Source organism: Prionailurus bengalensis, chromosome B4 (assembly GCF_016509475.1).
Source record: "Prionailurus bengalensis isolate Pbe53 chromosome B4, Fcat_Pben_1.1_paternal_pri, whole genome shotgun sequence".
Taxonomy (NCBI): Eukaryota; Metazoa; Chordata; class Mammalia; order Carnivora; family Felidae; genus Prionailurus; species Prionailurus bengalensis.
The window spans coordinates 103,789,795-103,804,890 of NC_057358.1; the positions used below are offsets into that span (position 1 = coordinate 103,789,795).

Genomic DNA, 15,096 nt, shown 5'->3' on the forward strand with positions numbered 1-15,096 from the left:
GGTGCCAAGCTACTATCTTTTTCCCTTTGCTTCTTACTGTATATTTTTAAATAATGAAATAGACATTGGATTTGGAGCATCAGGTATGTGACCTCTGCGACATGCTGCCTGTACATGGAAAATACAATTGCATCATTATTTCCCAATGGGACAGAACACAGGTCCAAATCTCAGGCAGGAGCTATCAACACTGCCTCTTTTGGCCACTCTACTAGAAAAACGGAAGTTCCCTGCAGGTTGCCAAATAAACACTCAAAGGTCCTCTAAGTTAGTTTGCCCCTAGATTTTTTTTTCCACTGTAAGGGGGCTTTTATTGGTCACTGTAAGGGGGCTCAGAATAAGAACTTTTTGATTATATAAATCACTGGTATAAGAACCAGGATTAGTTTATAACCATGTGGTCATGAGCAAGTAGATTAATTTCTCTTTGCTTTGGTTTCTCCTTCTTTAAAATAAGATAATTGTATAACATGCTTGGTAAAACACTGTGAGGATGTAATGAGATCATTCACGTAAAGCACTTCAACACAGGGCCTGCCACTTTTTTTTTTTCAGAGCTGAATAATGGCTACAACTTTACAAAATATAAAACTCCTTTTTAGTCTACACTCTAAAAGTACCACTTCTTGAACATTATATTGTTGAATAGCTTAAATCTCATGGCAGTTTATACTTAGATATAAAAAATGAAAAATTAATTTACATGGTTTAAATAAAATGGGTAAACTTTTACTGTGAAATTACATAGCAAAGTCTTTTCCAGTCATAACATCTAGCCTAGGTCATGAAATCAAAGAAGATAAAACTTAACATAATTTTTATGTGACCAGTGACACATTGAACATGTAATTTCTGTACTTAAAAAGCTCTAGATAAGATGCAATTTAAACATATTATGATTTTTGGTGTGCTTTTATCACTATTCTAAAAATTAACACGTATTGGCAGAAGGCAAAAATGTCTGAGCTTCTCAAAAAGTGTGAAATGTGTGTGTGTGGCTGGTTAAACAACTTTTTTTTTTCCTAAACCGGTAGAAAAACTTTATGGAATAAATGTGTTTGTACAGTGGTGACTATTTGTCACAGGAGGCTCTGACATAGACATTAAAGTACCAACTATTTTGGACAATATGTCATAACCAGCCAGTTGGAGGACAGTAACAAAATCCTTGGCCAACTATTCTACACTAGAGACATCTGTTTAGCTTAGCAAAGCTAGTAACACCAGAGCCTACTATGATTTGGATCATCTAAATAGCACAATTCATTTCAGTTTTAAAAGATGTAAGCAACACTGAAAAGTTACTCCATGTATCTTAGACATTTTAAACAGCAGCTGTATGTAGTATCATGTAAACGTTCATGGAATATTTTAAGTAAAAAAGGCAAGCTATATAATATTGTATTATATTTTTAAAATTATTCAGTACATTTACATTATGTAATATTACGTTCTATGAAATTTTGGGGAGTGTAGAAAACAAAGCAGAGTGTGACTTATTAAGGTGATGCGTAGGTGGATGATTTTTTTTTCTTTCCTTCAATCAAAAGTAATGTAATACTGATTTGTAGAGACTTTTACTATGTGCTAGACACTGTATATTAAGTGTTTCATTGACTTGTTTTCATCTTTAAAACAACCTTACAAGGTGATATTATTTCCACTTCATGGACTAGTTATTGAGACTTAGAGAAGTTATATAATTTGCCCACGGTCAAATATTAGCAAGTGGCAGAGCTGGGCCTAGAATTTGGATCTGAAGTCAAACCTCATATTTGTAACCATCACAATTGGAAAAAAAAAGTCTACTTTATATATCCTGCACTCTGTTGTTTTATTCATGAACAGATATTTGTAGGCACCTATCCTACTTTTCTGGGATGTATGGTGACCGATTCCTTCTGATTTGCACGGGATTTTCCCAGTGTTAGCACTGAAAGCCAGGGTCCCTGGGTTCCCATCCTAAGCAAACCTACATCAGTTGGTGACCCACCAGGAAGCATTGTTTAACCTGGAAAGATTCCAACGGTTCATGAATGTTGCTGCCAAATTCATAAATCTAAATGAAAAATAATGGAGAGAATAAAGTTACGAAGAAAGCTTCCTTTTTGTAAGCACCAAAGAATGAGTGTTTCTCAGGTAGAGGAGCATTCATTGTCTCTTTTTCTGGAAGCCACGGCCTAGAAAATAAATGAGCAGCAGCCTCCTTCAGCACCATTTTCGGCGAGTGCACGAACTGAGCACAAGTTTTGTGGAAGTTGTGTTCTACTCCCAAATGGAAGGGAATCCGGGGTGAGAGCAAGGAGGAGAAAATGTATCTTTTAACGGATCTGAATAGCAGCCTCTCTGGTTCCTCCCTGGCTTGTCTTAGACCCCTTTCTTAGCTGTTTTAAAACTGCAGCCCCACAGCAGGCCTCGAACCCACAATCCTCCCGAGCACAGGCCCTGCCCCTTTCTCGGCAGAACCTGTCGCTGCCGCCCTCTGGGGACTGCGCAGGATCTGACAGTCTTTCCTGTTCCTCTGCGTGGTTCACGCCCCTCCCCCTCGTTCTCTGAAGTGACTCGAATGTTCTGTCGAGTCTAAGTGCAAAACTATTTTTACCACAGTGTTGGGGCATCTCTGGGCACAAACTGCTTGCAGATTAGGTAAATTACAGGTGCAGGGGTTCATGTTACTTACTTAGTTGCCACCAGTTTAAAGCATTCATCTGCCTCTTCTGAATTTTCCCTTTCAGTCAGCGGGCCTTTCCTTCACCTTCTACTTTTTAGGCCACTCACGGGCCATGCTAGTCGCCTCTTCTGCGGGCAGGCTGGACCTGAGTTTTGTTCCTTCTGTTTCGCTCCTTCCCCGCCCCCCTCCTGTCTTCTATCCCTTTCTCTCTCTTCTTTCTCTTTTCACTGCTGAGAAGGTATAACCATTTTCCGTCTGGCTCTCAGTCCTACTCTCTCAGCTATGACTGAAACAGCTTTCTTCGAACCCAACTATGCCACAACCTAGCCAAATTCCTTAGATGCGACCCACGAAAATCTCTTCAGTTTCTGAACAAACCCTCATCTCTGGCTGTTACTTCCTTAAGCTTCCTCCTACTATCGCCACCATCCCAACCCACAGGGTTGCTAAAAATCTTCGACAGGCTCCCTAGAAATAGCGACCCCACATCTCAGGAACTCCATCCCTGAACCATCCTTTCTCGAGCTTCCAGTTCATGATAGACTCTTCATTGTTGTGCACTAGCTTAAACCTCAGTCCTTTCCTCTAAAGTTCCTAGCTCCCGGGACACACTTACGTGATCTTTTAATTAGTATCTGTCCCCCAGGAAACTGGAGATTTGTTGAAGCATGAATACATAAAACACTGCTACTGGAGGTACAAGGTTCAATAGTTTCACTTCCATTATACCACTAACACAAACAAATCCCTAAATTCGTCTTAAATATCTGCCTCACCAAATCTAGGTGTTTCAGTTAACTCACTCTGGCTATTTCCGTCAGAGGCTTTATGAACTGGCTAGGGAATGGGGGGAAATTAACGTTTATTTAGTGCATATTCCATATCATGGACTCAACACGTATTACTCATTTTAGACTGACAAGCCTGTGATGTTATATATGCTGGTTGATCTCTTACAGAACCGAGAATCAGAAAATATAATTAAGAATGGCTAGGGGTGCCTGGGTGGTTCAGTCAGTTAAGTATCCAACTCTTGATTTTGGCTCAGGTCATGATCTCATGGTTCCTGAGTTTGAGACCTACACATGGCTGGGCACCATCAGCATAGAGCTTGTTTGGGATTGTCTCTCTCTCTCTCCCTTTCTCTCTGCTCCCCCTTCACTCCCGCTCTCCCAAAATAAATAAACATTAAAAAAAAAAAAAAAAAAAAAAGAATGGCTAGAATTAAGATCCTGGCTCACTCCAAAGTTGTTTTTCCATTGCTTACACCACCTTCCCAAAGACTCATAGCTAAAATCCACCATTGACTGAGTACCCACAATCCTTTCCCTCCCACTTTTCACAGAGAAGAACTGGATACAGTCAAGATTTGTGGAGATGAAAATGCGTTTACAAATAATTCAGCATGAAGTAAGAATAATGAGCTAGTAAACTGAAAACTTTCCATTTTATCACCAGCCTCGTTTCAGATTTTATTATGAATGAACTCTAGGCCCCCGATAAATAATTGATCTTTAATATGATTATTCTCTCACTGCTACTAATTTGTCCATAATTTTTAAAAACGTACTTGCACTATTTTAAGTTTGGAGGATTTCGGTTTACACAAACCTGTTTAGACCACTCGTCAAGGTCTGTGTCTCCCAAGTTCTGCTGGGAAATAATGCAATTGCAATTACAAGCATCTCATATTCTGTAAACAGTTTGAGTTCCAAGAGTTCACCAGTTAGTTGTTTGGAAGCATTGCGTATTTTCCCATTACCTAATCTAATAACGGGTGGTTATTTCCCAAGCTGGCATTTCCTTTTTCTCTCCTCGCACCTCCACCCCCCAGCCCCCAAAACAACAACAAAAGAAGGAAAAGGCTGTTTCAACTAAGGTGAACAAAGACACTAAATTTTATTGGCCAGAGTCCTAGAGAATGTTGGGAAAGGGGCTTTATAATTTAATAAGGAACAATTCAGTAGTAAAGTTTGCATTCACACAAAGACATGCCACCCCGTCTGGGAGGCTATTGATCAGCACCTCAAAGTCTTTTCTACTTTCTAGAATCTTCTCTCTCTACATTTTTAACTCACTGTTTCTGCAGGGACAACACTTAAGTGAGGGAAAAATAAAAAGGAAAGTGCGCCCTTTCACATTCTTTGGTAGATTCATGATGTGCAGACTCCCCCACATCTATCAGATACCGATTAAAATCTATAGTGACTAATAGTGAATGGTACCATCTTAACGTCACTTCCTTTATCCAGGCAACAAAATTCCTTACATTTGCTATTGTTCTTATCTCATTTTTTGCCTATATCTAATTCCATTAATGAAAGTACTTTTATAGAATATGTGACATTTTTAAGGGATTGCACAATTTTAAAAACTTCATCACTACCTTTGACAGTATGATGTCTTTTTTCACTCTATCAATTTTATGGATAAAAAACTGAGAATTTGAGCTGTAGGAGTTGACTAAGAATTCCCAAGCTAAAATGACTATAACATAAGGCTTGTGCACCCCAATTTGAGGGCTATTTCTCACATTTTTTTATCTTGGTCAATTTCACTCACCCTTCTAGATTCAAACTCCATGAGAAAAGGAATCATTTTTTACTGTTTTATGCTTACCCCAGGACACTATCTGGCAGTTAGTAGGTACCCCAAAAATGTTGAATAAATGAATTTTAGTTATTGTTATCTTAATAATCTTAGCAATAATGTTAAATACTTTTACTGGTTAAATATGACTTTTCAAATTGCCTTCACATTATTAGATGTGTCATACAGTGTGGTTAAGAGTAGAGGATAATTTTCCATAATGGATGTTAGACTATACCCTGACCTGTTAGAGCCTCCAATCTGCTATCTTAACTGCTGATGTTAGCAACCAGCCCTGCTAGAAATAGGAGAAAATGTCACACACAAAAATAATGGCTTCTTCTTATTCTTCCCTGGGTTTCTTACCTTTCCAAAATCCTAAAAATGGTTCTAAAACTTGATAGGAAATTATTCAGCTGCATAATAACAAAACATAAAAACAGTCAAAAGTGTCGGAACGGAACACCCGAAGCCTATTACTCAACAGGAAGAGACTATGAAGAATTATCTTCTGGAATAAGCGACTTGACTAAAAATGTAGCTTGTTCCTACATTGTCTGACCATTGATCCCTTGTACTGTCTTCACTCTTTTCATTTACAGAATGAAGTCATAGTGAACATAGCCTATAATTATCCCTGCTTGGGGGTAAAATAAGAAGACCTTATGTTTCCATCTACTTTTTCAGGCACTGACTAGAAAGGCCAAAACCAAGGGCAACTGTCATCCCAAAGGCCATTTATAGGTGAAGGGTGTCCTACCAGAGCTCTGGGAGGGAAAAAGGAAAGGAAAGAGAAAGAAAAAGAAAAGAATGCAATAATAACAGAGGGGGGAAAAACCCTCTGCAATAGCTCTGCTTTATTGCCTTCATAAAAAATGGTCTTAGCCCTGTACACAGCCTTATGCTTTAAATGCTAACTAAGGCTCATCAAGCAACTAATAGAAGGCTTTGTGCTTCACATGCATGATATCATTTGAGTCAGTCCTCAACAAAAATCTGTAAGACAACCACTGCTATCTTGAGGAAACCAAGAGCTAGTACTTGTCTATGTACACATAAACAGAAATTAACTTAGCTAGGACTTGAAGGGCTTTCTTTCCAATCTAGAACCCATGTATATCATCCTTATATTGTACTGCTTTCTCAACCGCCATATTTGTGTTCATTGGACCATGGCAAGCTGCAATTAAAATGTTTTACTTCCTTGCTTGTGCCTTGGTCACCACCTTTCTCATCTGAATCCTGACACTCCCTCGTGGTCTAGTGGTTAGGATTCGGTGCTCTCTCATCCCAATCCTATTTGGAGTCAATGTATATCAAGAATGTAAACTAACAAGCTATGAGCACAGTGTGCAGAACAGGAGCCATAAGGAGGCACCTTGGAGTGGAGGGGGCCACATAGAATTCTGAAATACAAAGTAGCTATAGTGTGAGTCTTGTTTCCACTAAAACTGTTTTCAAAGAGAAGTGATTATATGTATTGCAACCCCACACCTATGCCCCACCCCTTATCTCATGGGTACCGCTACTCCACCGTGGAGGGGTACAGAATTCAGAATTCCCCAAAAAAAGATAGCCGAGGAAGGAATCTGAGCACCCTCCAGCCACCCCTCCAGCTCCCAAATCATCTTACAGCCTTAGTAAAAGAGAGGAAAGAGATTTACCTGCTGCTATTGAGGCTGAAGCCTGAAAGTCATGTATAACCTTTGAAGGACTGTAATAGTTTTAATCACAGGAATGGCATCTTTTTGACAGGCAGGACAGAGAAAAGAGCTGAACCACTCTGCAAATACTAACCAGGCTATTTTGGAGCAATGGCTATTGCCTTTGAAATCTTTCATCATGGGTCTATACTTAGAATTCAGATGAGCCTGGGGGAGGGGAATGGAGCAGTGTTAATCCCCAGTTGTTTTGAAGTTGTCCTGTAAACAGGTTAGCATCTAAACTATCTTAAATGGAACCATTCAATGCCTTATTTAAATTGTAGGATTCTCTCCTAGTATTTTGTTTAACCTGTTCTGCATACAGATTGTCACATTGTCCTGGAGGTGACACTTCTCAGTTTTCTTTCAAACTAGATATTCTAGAGAGCGCTGGCTGGAATCACATTGGTAGACTGATGCTCCCTGACAGCTAAAAGTTGGATTGAGTTTCAGGAGCTACTATATATAAAGCTGGGGCGACTTATGTCACCGCACTAATTAAATGCCATCTGGGTGGTTCCTCTGGGTTTTTGAGCCCATCACCCAGTTCAGACCGAGTCAGAGGCCAAGGAGGAGAACATGATGATGGACCTTTTTGAAACTGGCTCCTATTTCTTCTACTTGGATGGGGAAAATGTTACCTTGCAGCCATTAGAAGTGGCAGAGGGCTCTCCTTTGTACCCAGGGAGTGATGGTACTTTGTCCCCCTGCCAGGACCAAATGCCCCCGGAAGCTGGGAGCGACAGCAGCGGAGAGGAACATGTCCTGGCGCCCCCAGGCCTGCAGCCTCCCCACTGCCCCGGCCAATGTCTGATCTGGGCTTGCAAGACGTGCAAAAGAAAATCTGCCCCCACTGACCGGCGGAAAGCTGCCACCCTGCGCGAGAGGAGGCGGCTAAAGAAAATCAACGAGGCCTTCGAGGCACTGAAGCGGCGGACTGTGGCCAACCCCAACCAGAGGCTGCCCAAGGTGGAGATTCTTCGGAGCGCCATCAGCTACATAGAGCGGCTGCAGGATCTGCTCCATCAGCTGGATCAGCAGGAGAAAATGCAGGAGCTAGGGGTGGACCCCTTCAGCTACAGACCCAAGCAAGAGAATGTAAGCCCAGCTGCTGCCGGGGCAGGGGAACGCAAAGGCTGATTTAGACGCTTTCCTTGGGGCCTTAACCTCCAGCTGCTGGGTCTCCGTTCCAGTTCCCGTTCCTCGCCCGCCCCTCCCGCTCCCTCTCGAATGAACCCCCAGTGACCCGTCCACTCGGGGTCCCTGCCACAGGCAGGAAATTCGTACCCGGCCCGAGGAAGCAGGGGAGACACCCCCACCACGCTCCCCCACTCCCTCCCCGGAACCGACGTTTCTTTCCTAATCTTCTGCGGCCTTGGTTTTTCTCCAGCTGGAGGGTGCGGATTTCCTGCGCACCTGCAGCTCCCAGTGGCCAAGTGTTTCGGATCATTCCAGGGGGCTCGTGATAACTGCCAAGGAAGGTAAAGTAAAAGAAGGGCGCTGGGCTGTGCCGGAGAACACGCCGGGAGGGGGGCTGGGGTGAAAGGGTAGAAAGGGCTCGGAGCCTCGGCGGGGCGGGGACGCACCCCGCAAGGGGCGAGCTCCTCGCGCGCGGCCACCGGGTCCTCCCGCACTGCCCGCGCGGCCTCGCGCCGCGCCCGGGGCTGCCTCGTCTTTCACTCCTTGGGTGCTATGCTTGTGTTTCTCTTTTTCTGCGCTCAGGAGGGGCAAGCATGGACTCGTCAGCCTCGAGTAGCCTTCGATGCCTTTCTTCCATCGTGGACAGCATTTCCTCAGAGGAACGCAAACTCCCCTGCGTGGAAGAGGTGGTGGAGAAGTAACTGGGAGCCGGAGTTTGGGATGCTCTCCACGCAGCGGCAAGATCCCACCCTCCCTCCTTCGCCTGATCCTTTAGACGGGGTCACATTACATTAATATTTAGGAACTCAGACCCACGAGTTTATGAAAGGGAAGGAGACATGTTCACAGAGAAACTTCTCAAACTGTCGTGCACGCTCACATGAAAAAGCCTCCGGCTTTGGGCTTTTACTTTTGGAACCGCGAGTGGCTTAGGTCTAGCAGCCTTACTTTGCTTTTGTTTGGTTAGTTGTGCAACATATTACTTTTATTACGGCGATCCTTTTGTGCCATGTTCAAAAGAAGTTCATTCCTGTCCGAAGCAAAGTGGGAACGTTGCATCTAAATGTTAGTGGTACTGAATGTATTTTTGTAAATAATCTTAGTACTTTCATTTTTTATGTAAACCCAAGAAGTAATATTTTAAATGTGGAGTGACGGATTGCATATAAAAATGTGCGACGATCCTGATACCGTAATATTAAAAAATGAGTTTCTTTCTGAACAAAGTTGGTCCTAATTGATTGAACTGAAAAGTATGTTTGGGACTATGTGCACATAAATAAAGAGAAGCCCTATTTTAATTTAGACGCCACACCACCCCATTTATTTGGATGTTTTCTTAAAAGCTGATTTAAAGGGAGGAAAACATTGTTTTCCTATGTCTGAATTAAACTGTTCACCTTTCTATCTCATATAGACCAACACTTGTGGTTAAAAGTGAAGAATATCCAGAAGGAATCGGCCCTTTTTCCTTTTATCAGCATTTCCCCCCCATGTTTTAACTGTCCTATATGTGGCGATCTGGGGGAGATTAACTTACCCAAAGTTAATTGCTGAATTTTCAATCCAGTAAAATCTCACTGTTGCAAGAAATAGCCACACAAAAACTCTGATTTGCCTCAAAAGATCGTTAGCTAATTTAGTCCAAATTACTGTCCCTCCTTGACTTTCCAGGCCCCGTCCTTCATGGAGAAAAGTGCATCCGGGATACCCACGCCTGGCACGGGCCTCCCAGCCTCCCTAGTTTTCTTGAACCAGACTGGTGGTTAGAAGACTGGAATATATCCTCGAGGCCCCGTGTGGCTCCAGTTTGTTTTGCAAATAGAAAGATAAAAGAAGGGAGCAATCTGTCTCTTGAGGTGGGGGAGGCCTCTCTGAAGGACAGGTTGCTCCAAGAGAGGGAAGGGTTAAATGGTTGAGGGCAAAAGACAACAACAACACACATGAAACCTCTTAGCTGGACCAAATAGCAAAGCCCCAGAGAGTCTTGAAGCCGCAGGAGCTCCTCACTGCCGGGATTTTACAACGTGTGCCAGGTTTGTTTATCCTGTAACTTCAGGAAGAAACGACCACCAAGAATCACAGTGGGAAGTGAAGCCGAGGAGAGGGCCAAGCCGTTTCTTTGGAATTGCTACTTCTTGCATTCTGTAAATGCCACCTCCCTCCAACACCCATCTCCACCCTTAACTTCTTCCCTCTTTTTCCCTACAGCTAGCCTAAATTTACAAATGCGAAAATCAAATCCTATTCAATATTTTCCAACCCAACCTTGCTTCCTAACTACAGTCTGGACATTCCTGTTGCACAACACATAAGTTCCAGATACCGCCACAGACAGCGCCCCCTGCAGGCATGGAGCGGTATCTTGCCCCTTTTCTGGCTCCAAGGGCCTCTCCAAGTCATGGTTACTCTGTCTTCTGAGCACCTGGATAATTTTAGTTTCTCCTAGAATACGTGTAAAGTGCAGGAAGGTTCATAGAGGAAACTGACACTGATATATAATCTCTCCCAGAGGTTTGGGAAAAGCAGGTGGGAGTGTTCCTGGATGCAAACGGCTGAGTCTCTGTGGGCACTGACTACCTAGATTCAATCCAGGCTGCTACCGTGTAGCCTTGGGCTATCCCAGCCCCTCTCTTCTCGTTTTCTCATTTATAAAATAATCGTGACAACAATAATAGTGCCTAACTGCGGGTGTGAAGATTTCACTGAGGTGACACACAATCAAGGGCTTGCTTAGCCAAAGCAGAGCACCAAATAAATACTAAACGTCGGCCCTCTTTATTTTTCACTAGTAAATCTAAATTGACCATCAGGAGGCTTCTCTTCCACCAAAAGCCACAGTTCCTTCAGTTACTGTTTCCTACCTTGCAGGCGCTATTTGGGGAAAGTATTAATAACATTGAAATCAGCACTATGAATGACTCATTCTTAGTATTTTACATATTGACTCATAATCCTACAACTACTTGTGGGAGACAAACTGTTATTTCTTTTGAGAAAAGGATTCTTTGGAACAGAGATGTTCTTGTATTTTAAGTGTAGAGCCAGGGCTTGGAGCCAGAACCTATCAGGGGCTTCCAGCCTGATCTCTCAATCCCCCTGCACCCTGAAAGAAAAGCCTTGGAAAATAAGAAAGAACATTTATGGTCTAGAATAATTGGTTCTCTTCAACAATTGTTTTCCAAACATTCTTTCTCAAGAGTGATTAGCTAGTGAACCCCAAATTAGGGCAGTAATTGAATTAGAGGTAAGCGGTAAAGTATTTCAAATTATCCAATCAGAACATGTATGAATATGAATATATCTTGGTGGTTAGTATATCCATTAGCCATGCTTATTATGTATCTATGATTTTTTTCTTCCTGGGAATTGATATAGATTTTTCCTTCAAGTATGTGTCTATATGTGTATGTATACATATATACATACATATATAGACACATACATATATACATATATAGACACATATTATGTATATACACATCACATATTATATATAAAATATAATAAAGATGTGTCTAAAATATAGGTATGTATATGTGCTACAGAGTCATGCCACAACTGAAAGCAAGTATCATAAATGACCAGGTGCACTAATTTACTTTATGACTGCACATATAGTTATAATAAGATCTGTGTTATAAACTGTTTAGCAGCAGAATGCTTTTTATGAATTCATGGGCTTTATTTGCTGATGGATTTTATTTAGTCTTTGCAAACCCAATCTTCTCTATCTCTCCTAGCTAGGTAACTTGAGAAATTGTTTGGAATAAGTTTTGCCTATAGAGGTCTTTTCGTTAAATAGAGCAAATATTTCCCAAAGACTTCATGTGACCTCTACTGCTATAGCTGACATATTAGGCTTTCCAATGAAATCCTTGGTGTGTTTGCAATTAAGGTGTTTTCATTTGATATTAATGATGATAATCTTTACTAAGGCCAAAGCCAAAACAAACAGGGCCATGGAAGCAGAAAATCAAGATATAATAACTTGGTAAAGATAAGCAATTGGGGATTTAAACACAGCCTCTTTCCAGAGGTAGGCATAAAGTTATCAAATATTTTTTAAATGAGTTATTTTCTTTTTTATATTACCCGAGAAATAATTTGCAAAAGGCCAAATGTCAGCTTTTTCAAACTAACTTTAATCGTCACACCTGGATCATTGAATTCCAGCCCTGAACATAGTTGAAATTCACTTGTGTCTAATGGACTCATTTGCATATATATTTTTTTCAGAGCCCTTCAGACGTATGGGGGACGGGAGCATGGTGCTGGAACTCAGTGTTCTCCACTACCATTGAGGCTGCAGAAAAGTCTTGGGTTACTCAAGTGAACTCTCTCCTTACTGAGACATTTTTGACTCAAAGTTGCAATTTCTCCATTGGTGCTTTTCTCTTAGCACCATATATATATATATATATATATATATACATATATATATATATATACACACACCATATATATATATATACACACCATATATATATATACACACCATATATATATATATATACACACCATATATATATATATATATATATAATCATTTATCTCAAAATTCTTCTCCCAGAACACCCTGTCTGGGAAAAAAATATTTTAAAAATATTCATCTTTAAACTTTGAAATATCTCATTTCCTAATCTAATGCATTAGTAAATTAGGAATAACATGGTGCTTCCTCAAAGAGCCAAGCCATCAAGACATTTCTCCAACAAAAGATGACGCTCAGTCCTAGAGGTTTTGTTCCGAAAAAGAGATTTTTGGCAAGCCTAGTTCAGAGTCGGCCTGTGAGATAGAATGGCTATGCCATGTGCTGCTGAAACAGAGATAATGCTGCAGGAACTGGCTCCTTTCTCTACTCTCAAGACTGCTCAAAGTCCCTCCGGTGGGCCTTTGATCTCTCCTGGGAGTCTTCGAATTCAAGCAGAGGCCAATGTCTTCCTCAGCTGTCTTCTCCACAAATTCTTCCAGCAGCTTTGGCAGGTACTAATGTGTTTACTTAGGTGTGCCTGGTTCCCAGAGCTAATAGCAGTTTGAAATTGTTTAGCACATTGTGAAGTCATATATGATAAGCACAAATCTCTAGAACAACTAGAGGTGTCCAGGAGTTGTTAAGGGTCTCAGAGGCAGAAGTGAATTCAAATGGACTTATCTTTCGATGTATATTTGGTTTCTCCCAGTGAGAGAAGCATGGAGAATTTTCAATAATGCAGAATTCCTAGGGCAGGCAAAATTTACTAGGAAAGGAAGCTCTGAGCATTGTTTCGCTGGTGGGGTCTGTCCATCAACACTAGGATTGTTGCCATAATACTTAAACTAAAATAAGTTCTTAAAAAAAAAGATTGGTGATTACTTAAAGGTCTATGCAATTAAAACCTACTAAATCTAAATTGTAAGAAAATCAAGCATGCATTTATTTTCCTGCAGAATGTCAAGTGGAAAAAAATTTAATAATCTATATACTTCACTAGAACCTTGGGTGGCATACATTTATAATACCATGCATGGCTTAATTTTCTTCCCTTCTGTAAGGTTTTTACCTTTCTGTAAAACTGTAAGGTTTTCCTTGGTTACTTGGTTCCTTGGTTACTTGCTTATGTGGTAAATTAATGGAATCTTCCTCTGCACCTAAAAAATCCACTTCACTGACGAGTAGAAAACAGATTGTGTTTTTACTCTTTTCTATGAGGAACAAAAGTCAGTCTAGTCTGATTTTGAGAAAGAGCACCCAATCAGTAGAAGATCTCTTAAGTGATTTTTTAAAATTTTTTTCATACTTCTTTGTTCAGTTTCCCCACTCGAGAACTTGTTTTTCTCTGTGTGGCTCACCCACTTTCTCATTTTCTCTTACACGATGTCCCAGCAGAACCTCTCCTGAACTGGGGGACCCCAGCCGTCTATCTGTCAAGCCCTGGCTTCCTTCCCTCTTCGGATACTGTCCCGGGTTTTGGGGGTTTAGTTTTTGGTTTGGTTCCTCTCTCCTTCGCCTCTCGCCATTGACAGCGGCTTAAACGTTTTGTGTCACTTTTTACTTTGGTTTTTGAGATCCTATTTTCAGCGCTTGAGTCCCAAGGGTCCTCAACCCCGGACCCCGTTCTCCCCCCGCAGCCCCCCCACCCCACCCCCCCAGCAAGTCCCATTAAGCCGCCGGGCGCTAGTGTTTTCGCGGCTTCTTTAGTTCCACTCGCCCGCGGCACTCTGGTAAATTTGTTTTGAGATCACCTTACCAAAGACAGCCCTAACCTCTGAAACTACCGTTACTGACAGAGCCTCCTGAGTGACAGCATCTTCCCAGGCCCCGAGCTGAGGGAGAGACGTCAGGGACCCAGCCTTTGCGAGTTTCTGCTCTGGAGCTCCAAGCGCACTCACTGAGCCGGCATTGACCTAAGAAAACCAACAAAATTCACCTCTAGGAGCGCAAGGTCTAGAGAGCTGGATGTTCGGTTCCAATCCTGTGTGCCCTGGGGCAAACTACCGACTCCCTGAGCTTCCGTTAGCGTCTTTTAAAAATGGATCTAACAAATAATTCCCACAGAGTCGTCGAAAGTAGCCAATGAATGAACGCAAGGAAAGGGTTGAGAACAGTGCTTGGCAAAGACAAAAGTCTTGATAAAGTGTTTGCTACAAACATCCCACGCGGAGGGATTAGGGACAAAGCACGTGCGTGGTGTGAAGAAATCACCTGACAGGAGGGAGATCTTCCACTTAAACCCTGAGGTGCAAGTTGATTTGTGCCCAAATCTGCACATAACGTCGGTACCCCATAGCCAAAGAAAGTGCCAGTATTGCTGCTGGCCAGAACCTCTGTGACTTGGCTGAGAATTCCTGGGTGAGGTTATCTCCCCACTACTGTATTTCAGAGGTAGCAATGTGTATGCATTCCAATGTTTCCACCGGTGTGGATGGTCTTCAGTCCTTTAGGAACTTGACTCTTTCATCTAGTACAGCCCTTGGTACCCGGACTCATTTCAAAGGCATACACTTGTTGAT

General features: G+C 41.9%; 1 protein-coding gene across 1 annotated transcript; it reads left to right on the plus strand.

Moving 5' to 3' along the window:
* The first annotated feature begins 7,448 nt into the window (after nt 1–7,448).
* Nucleotides 7,449–9,325, plus strand: MYF6 (myogenic factor 6). The gene is made up of 3 exons (XM_043561603.1): nt 7,449–8,061; nt 8,354–8,444; nt 8,686–9,325. The coding sequence occupies exons 1-3, from the start codon at nt 7,543–7,545 to the stop codon at nt 8,802–8,804; spliced, it is 729 nt and encodes a 242-aa protein (XP_043417538.1). The 5' UTR covers nt 7,449–7,542; the 3' UTR covers nt 8,805–9,325.
* Nucleotides 9,326–15,096: the final 5,771 nt, after the last annotated feature.

Bases quoted from the DNA above. Each gene is read 5' to 3' on its own strand.
- MYF6 (XM_043561603.1), top strand. From the start codon at position 7,543: ATGATGATGGACCTTTTTGAAACTGGCTCCTATTTCTTCTACTTGGAT. The intron at 8,062-8,353 runs GTAAGCCCAGCT...GTTTTTCTCCAG, and splicing joins ACAGACCCAAGCAAGAGAAT to CTGGAGGGTGCGGATTTCCT. The intron at 8,445-8,685 runs GTAAAGTAAAAG...TTCTGCGCTCAG, and splicing joins CGTGATAACTGCCAAGGAAG to GAGGGGCAAGCATGGACTCG.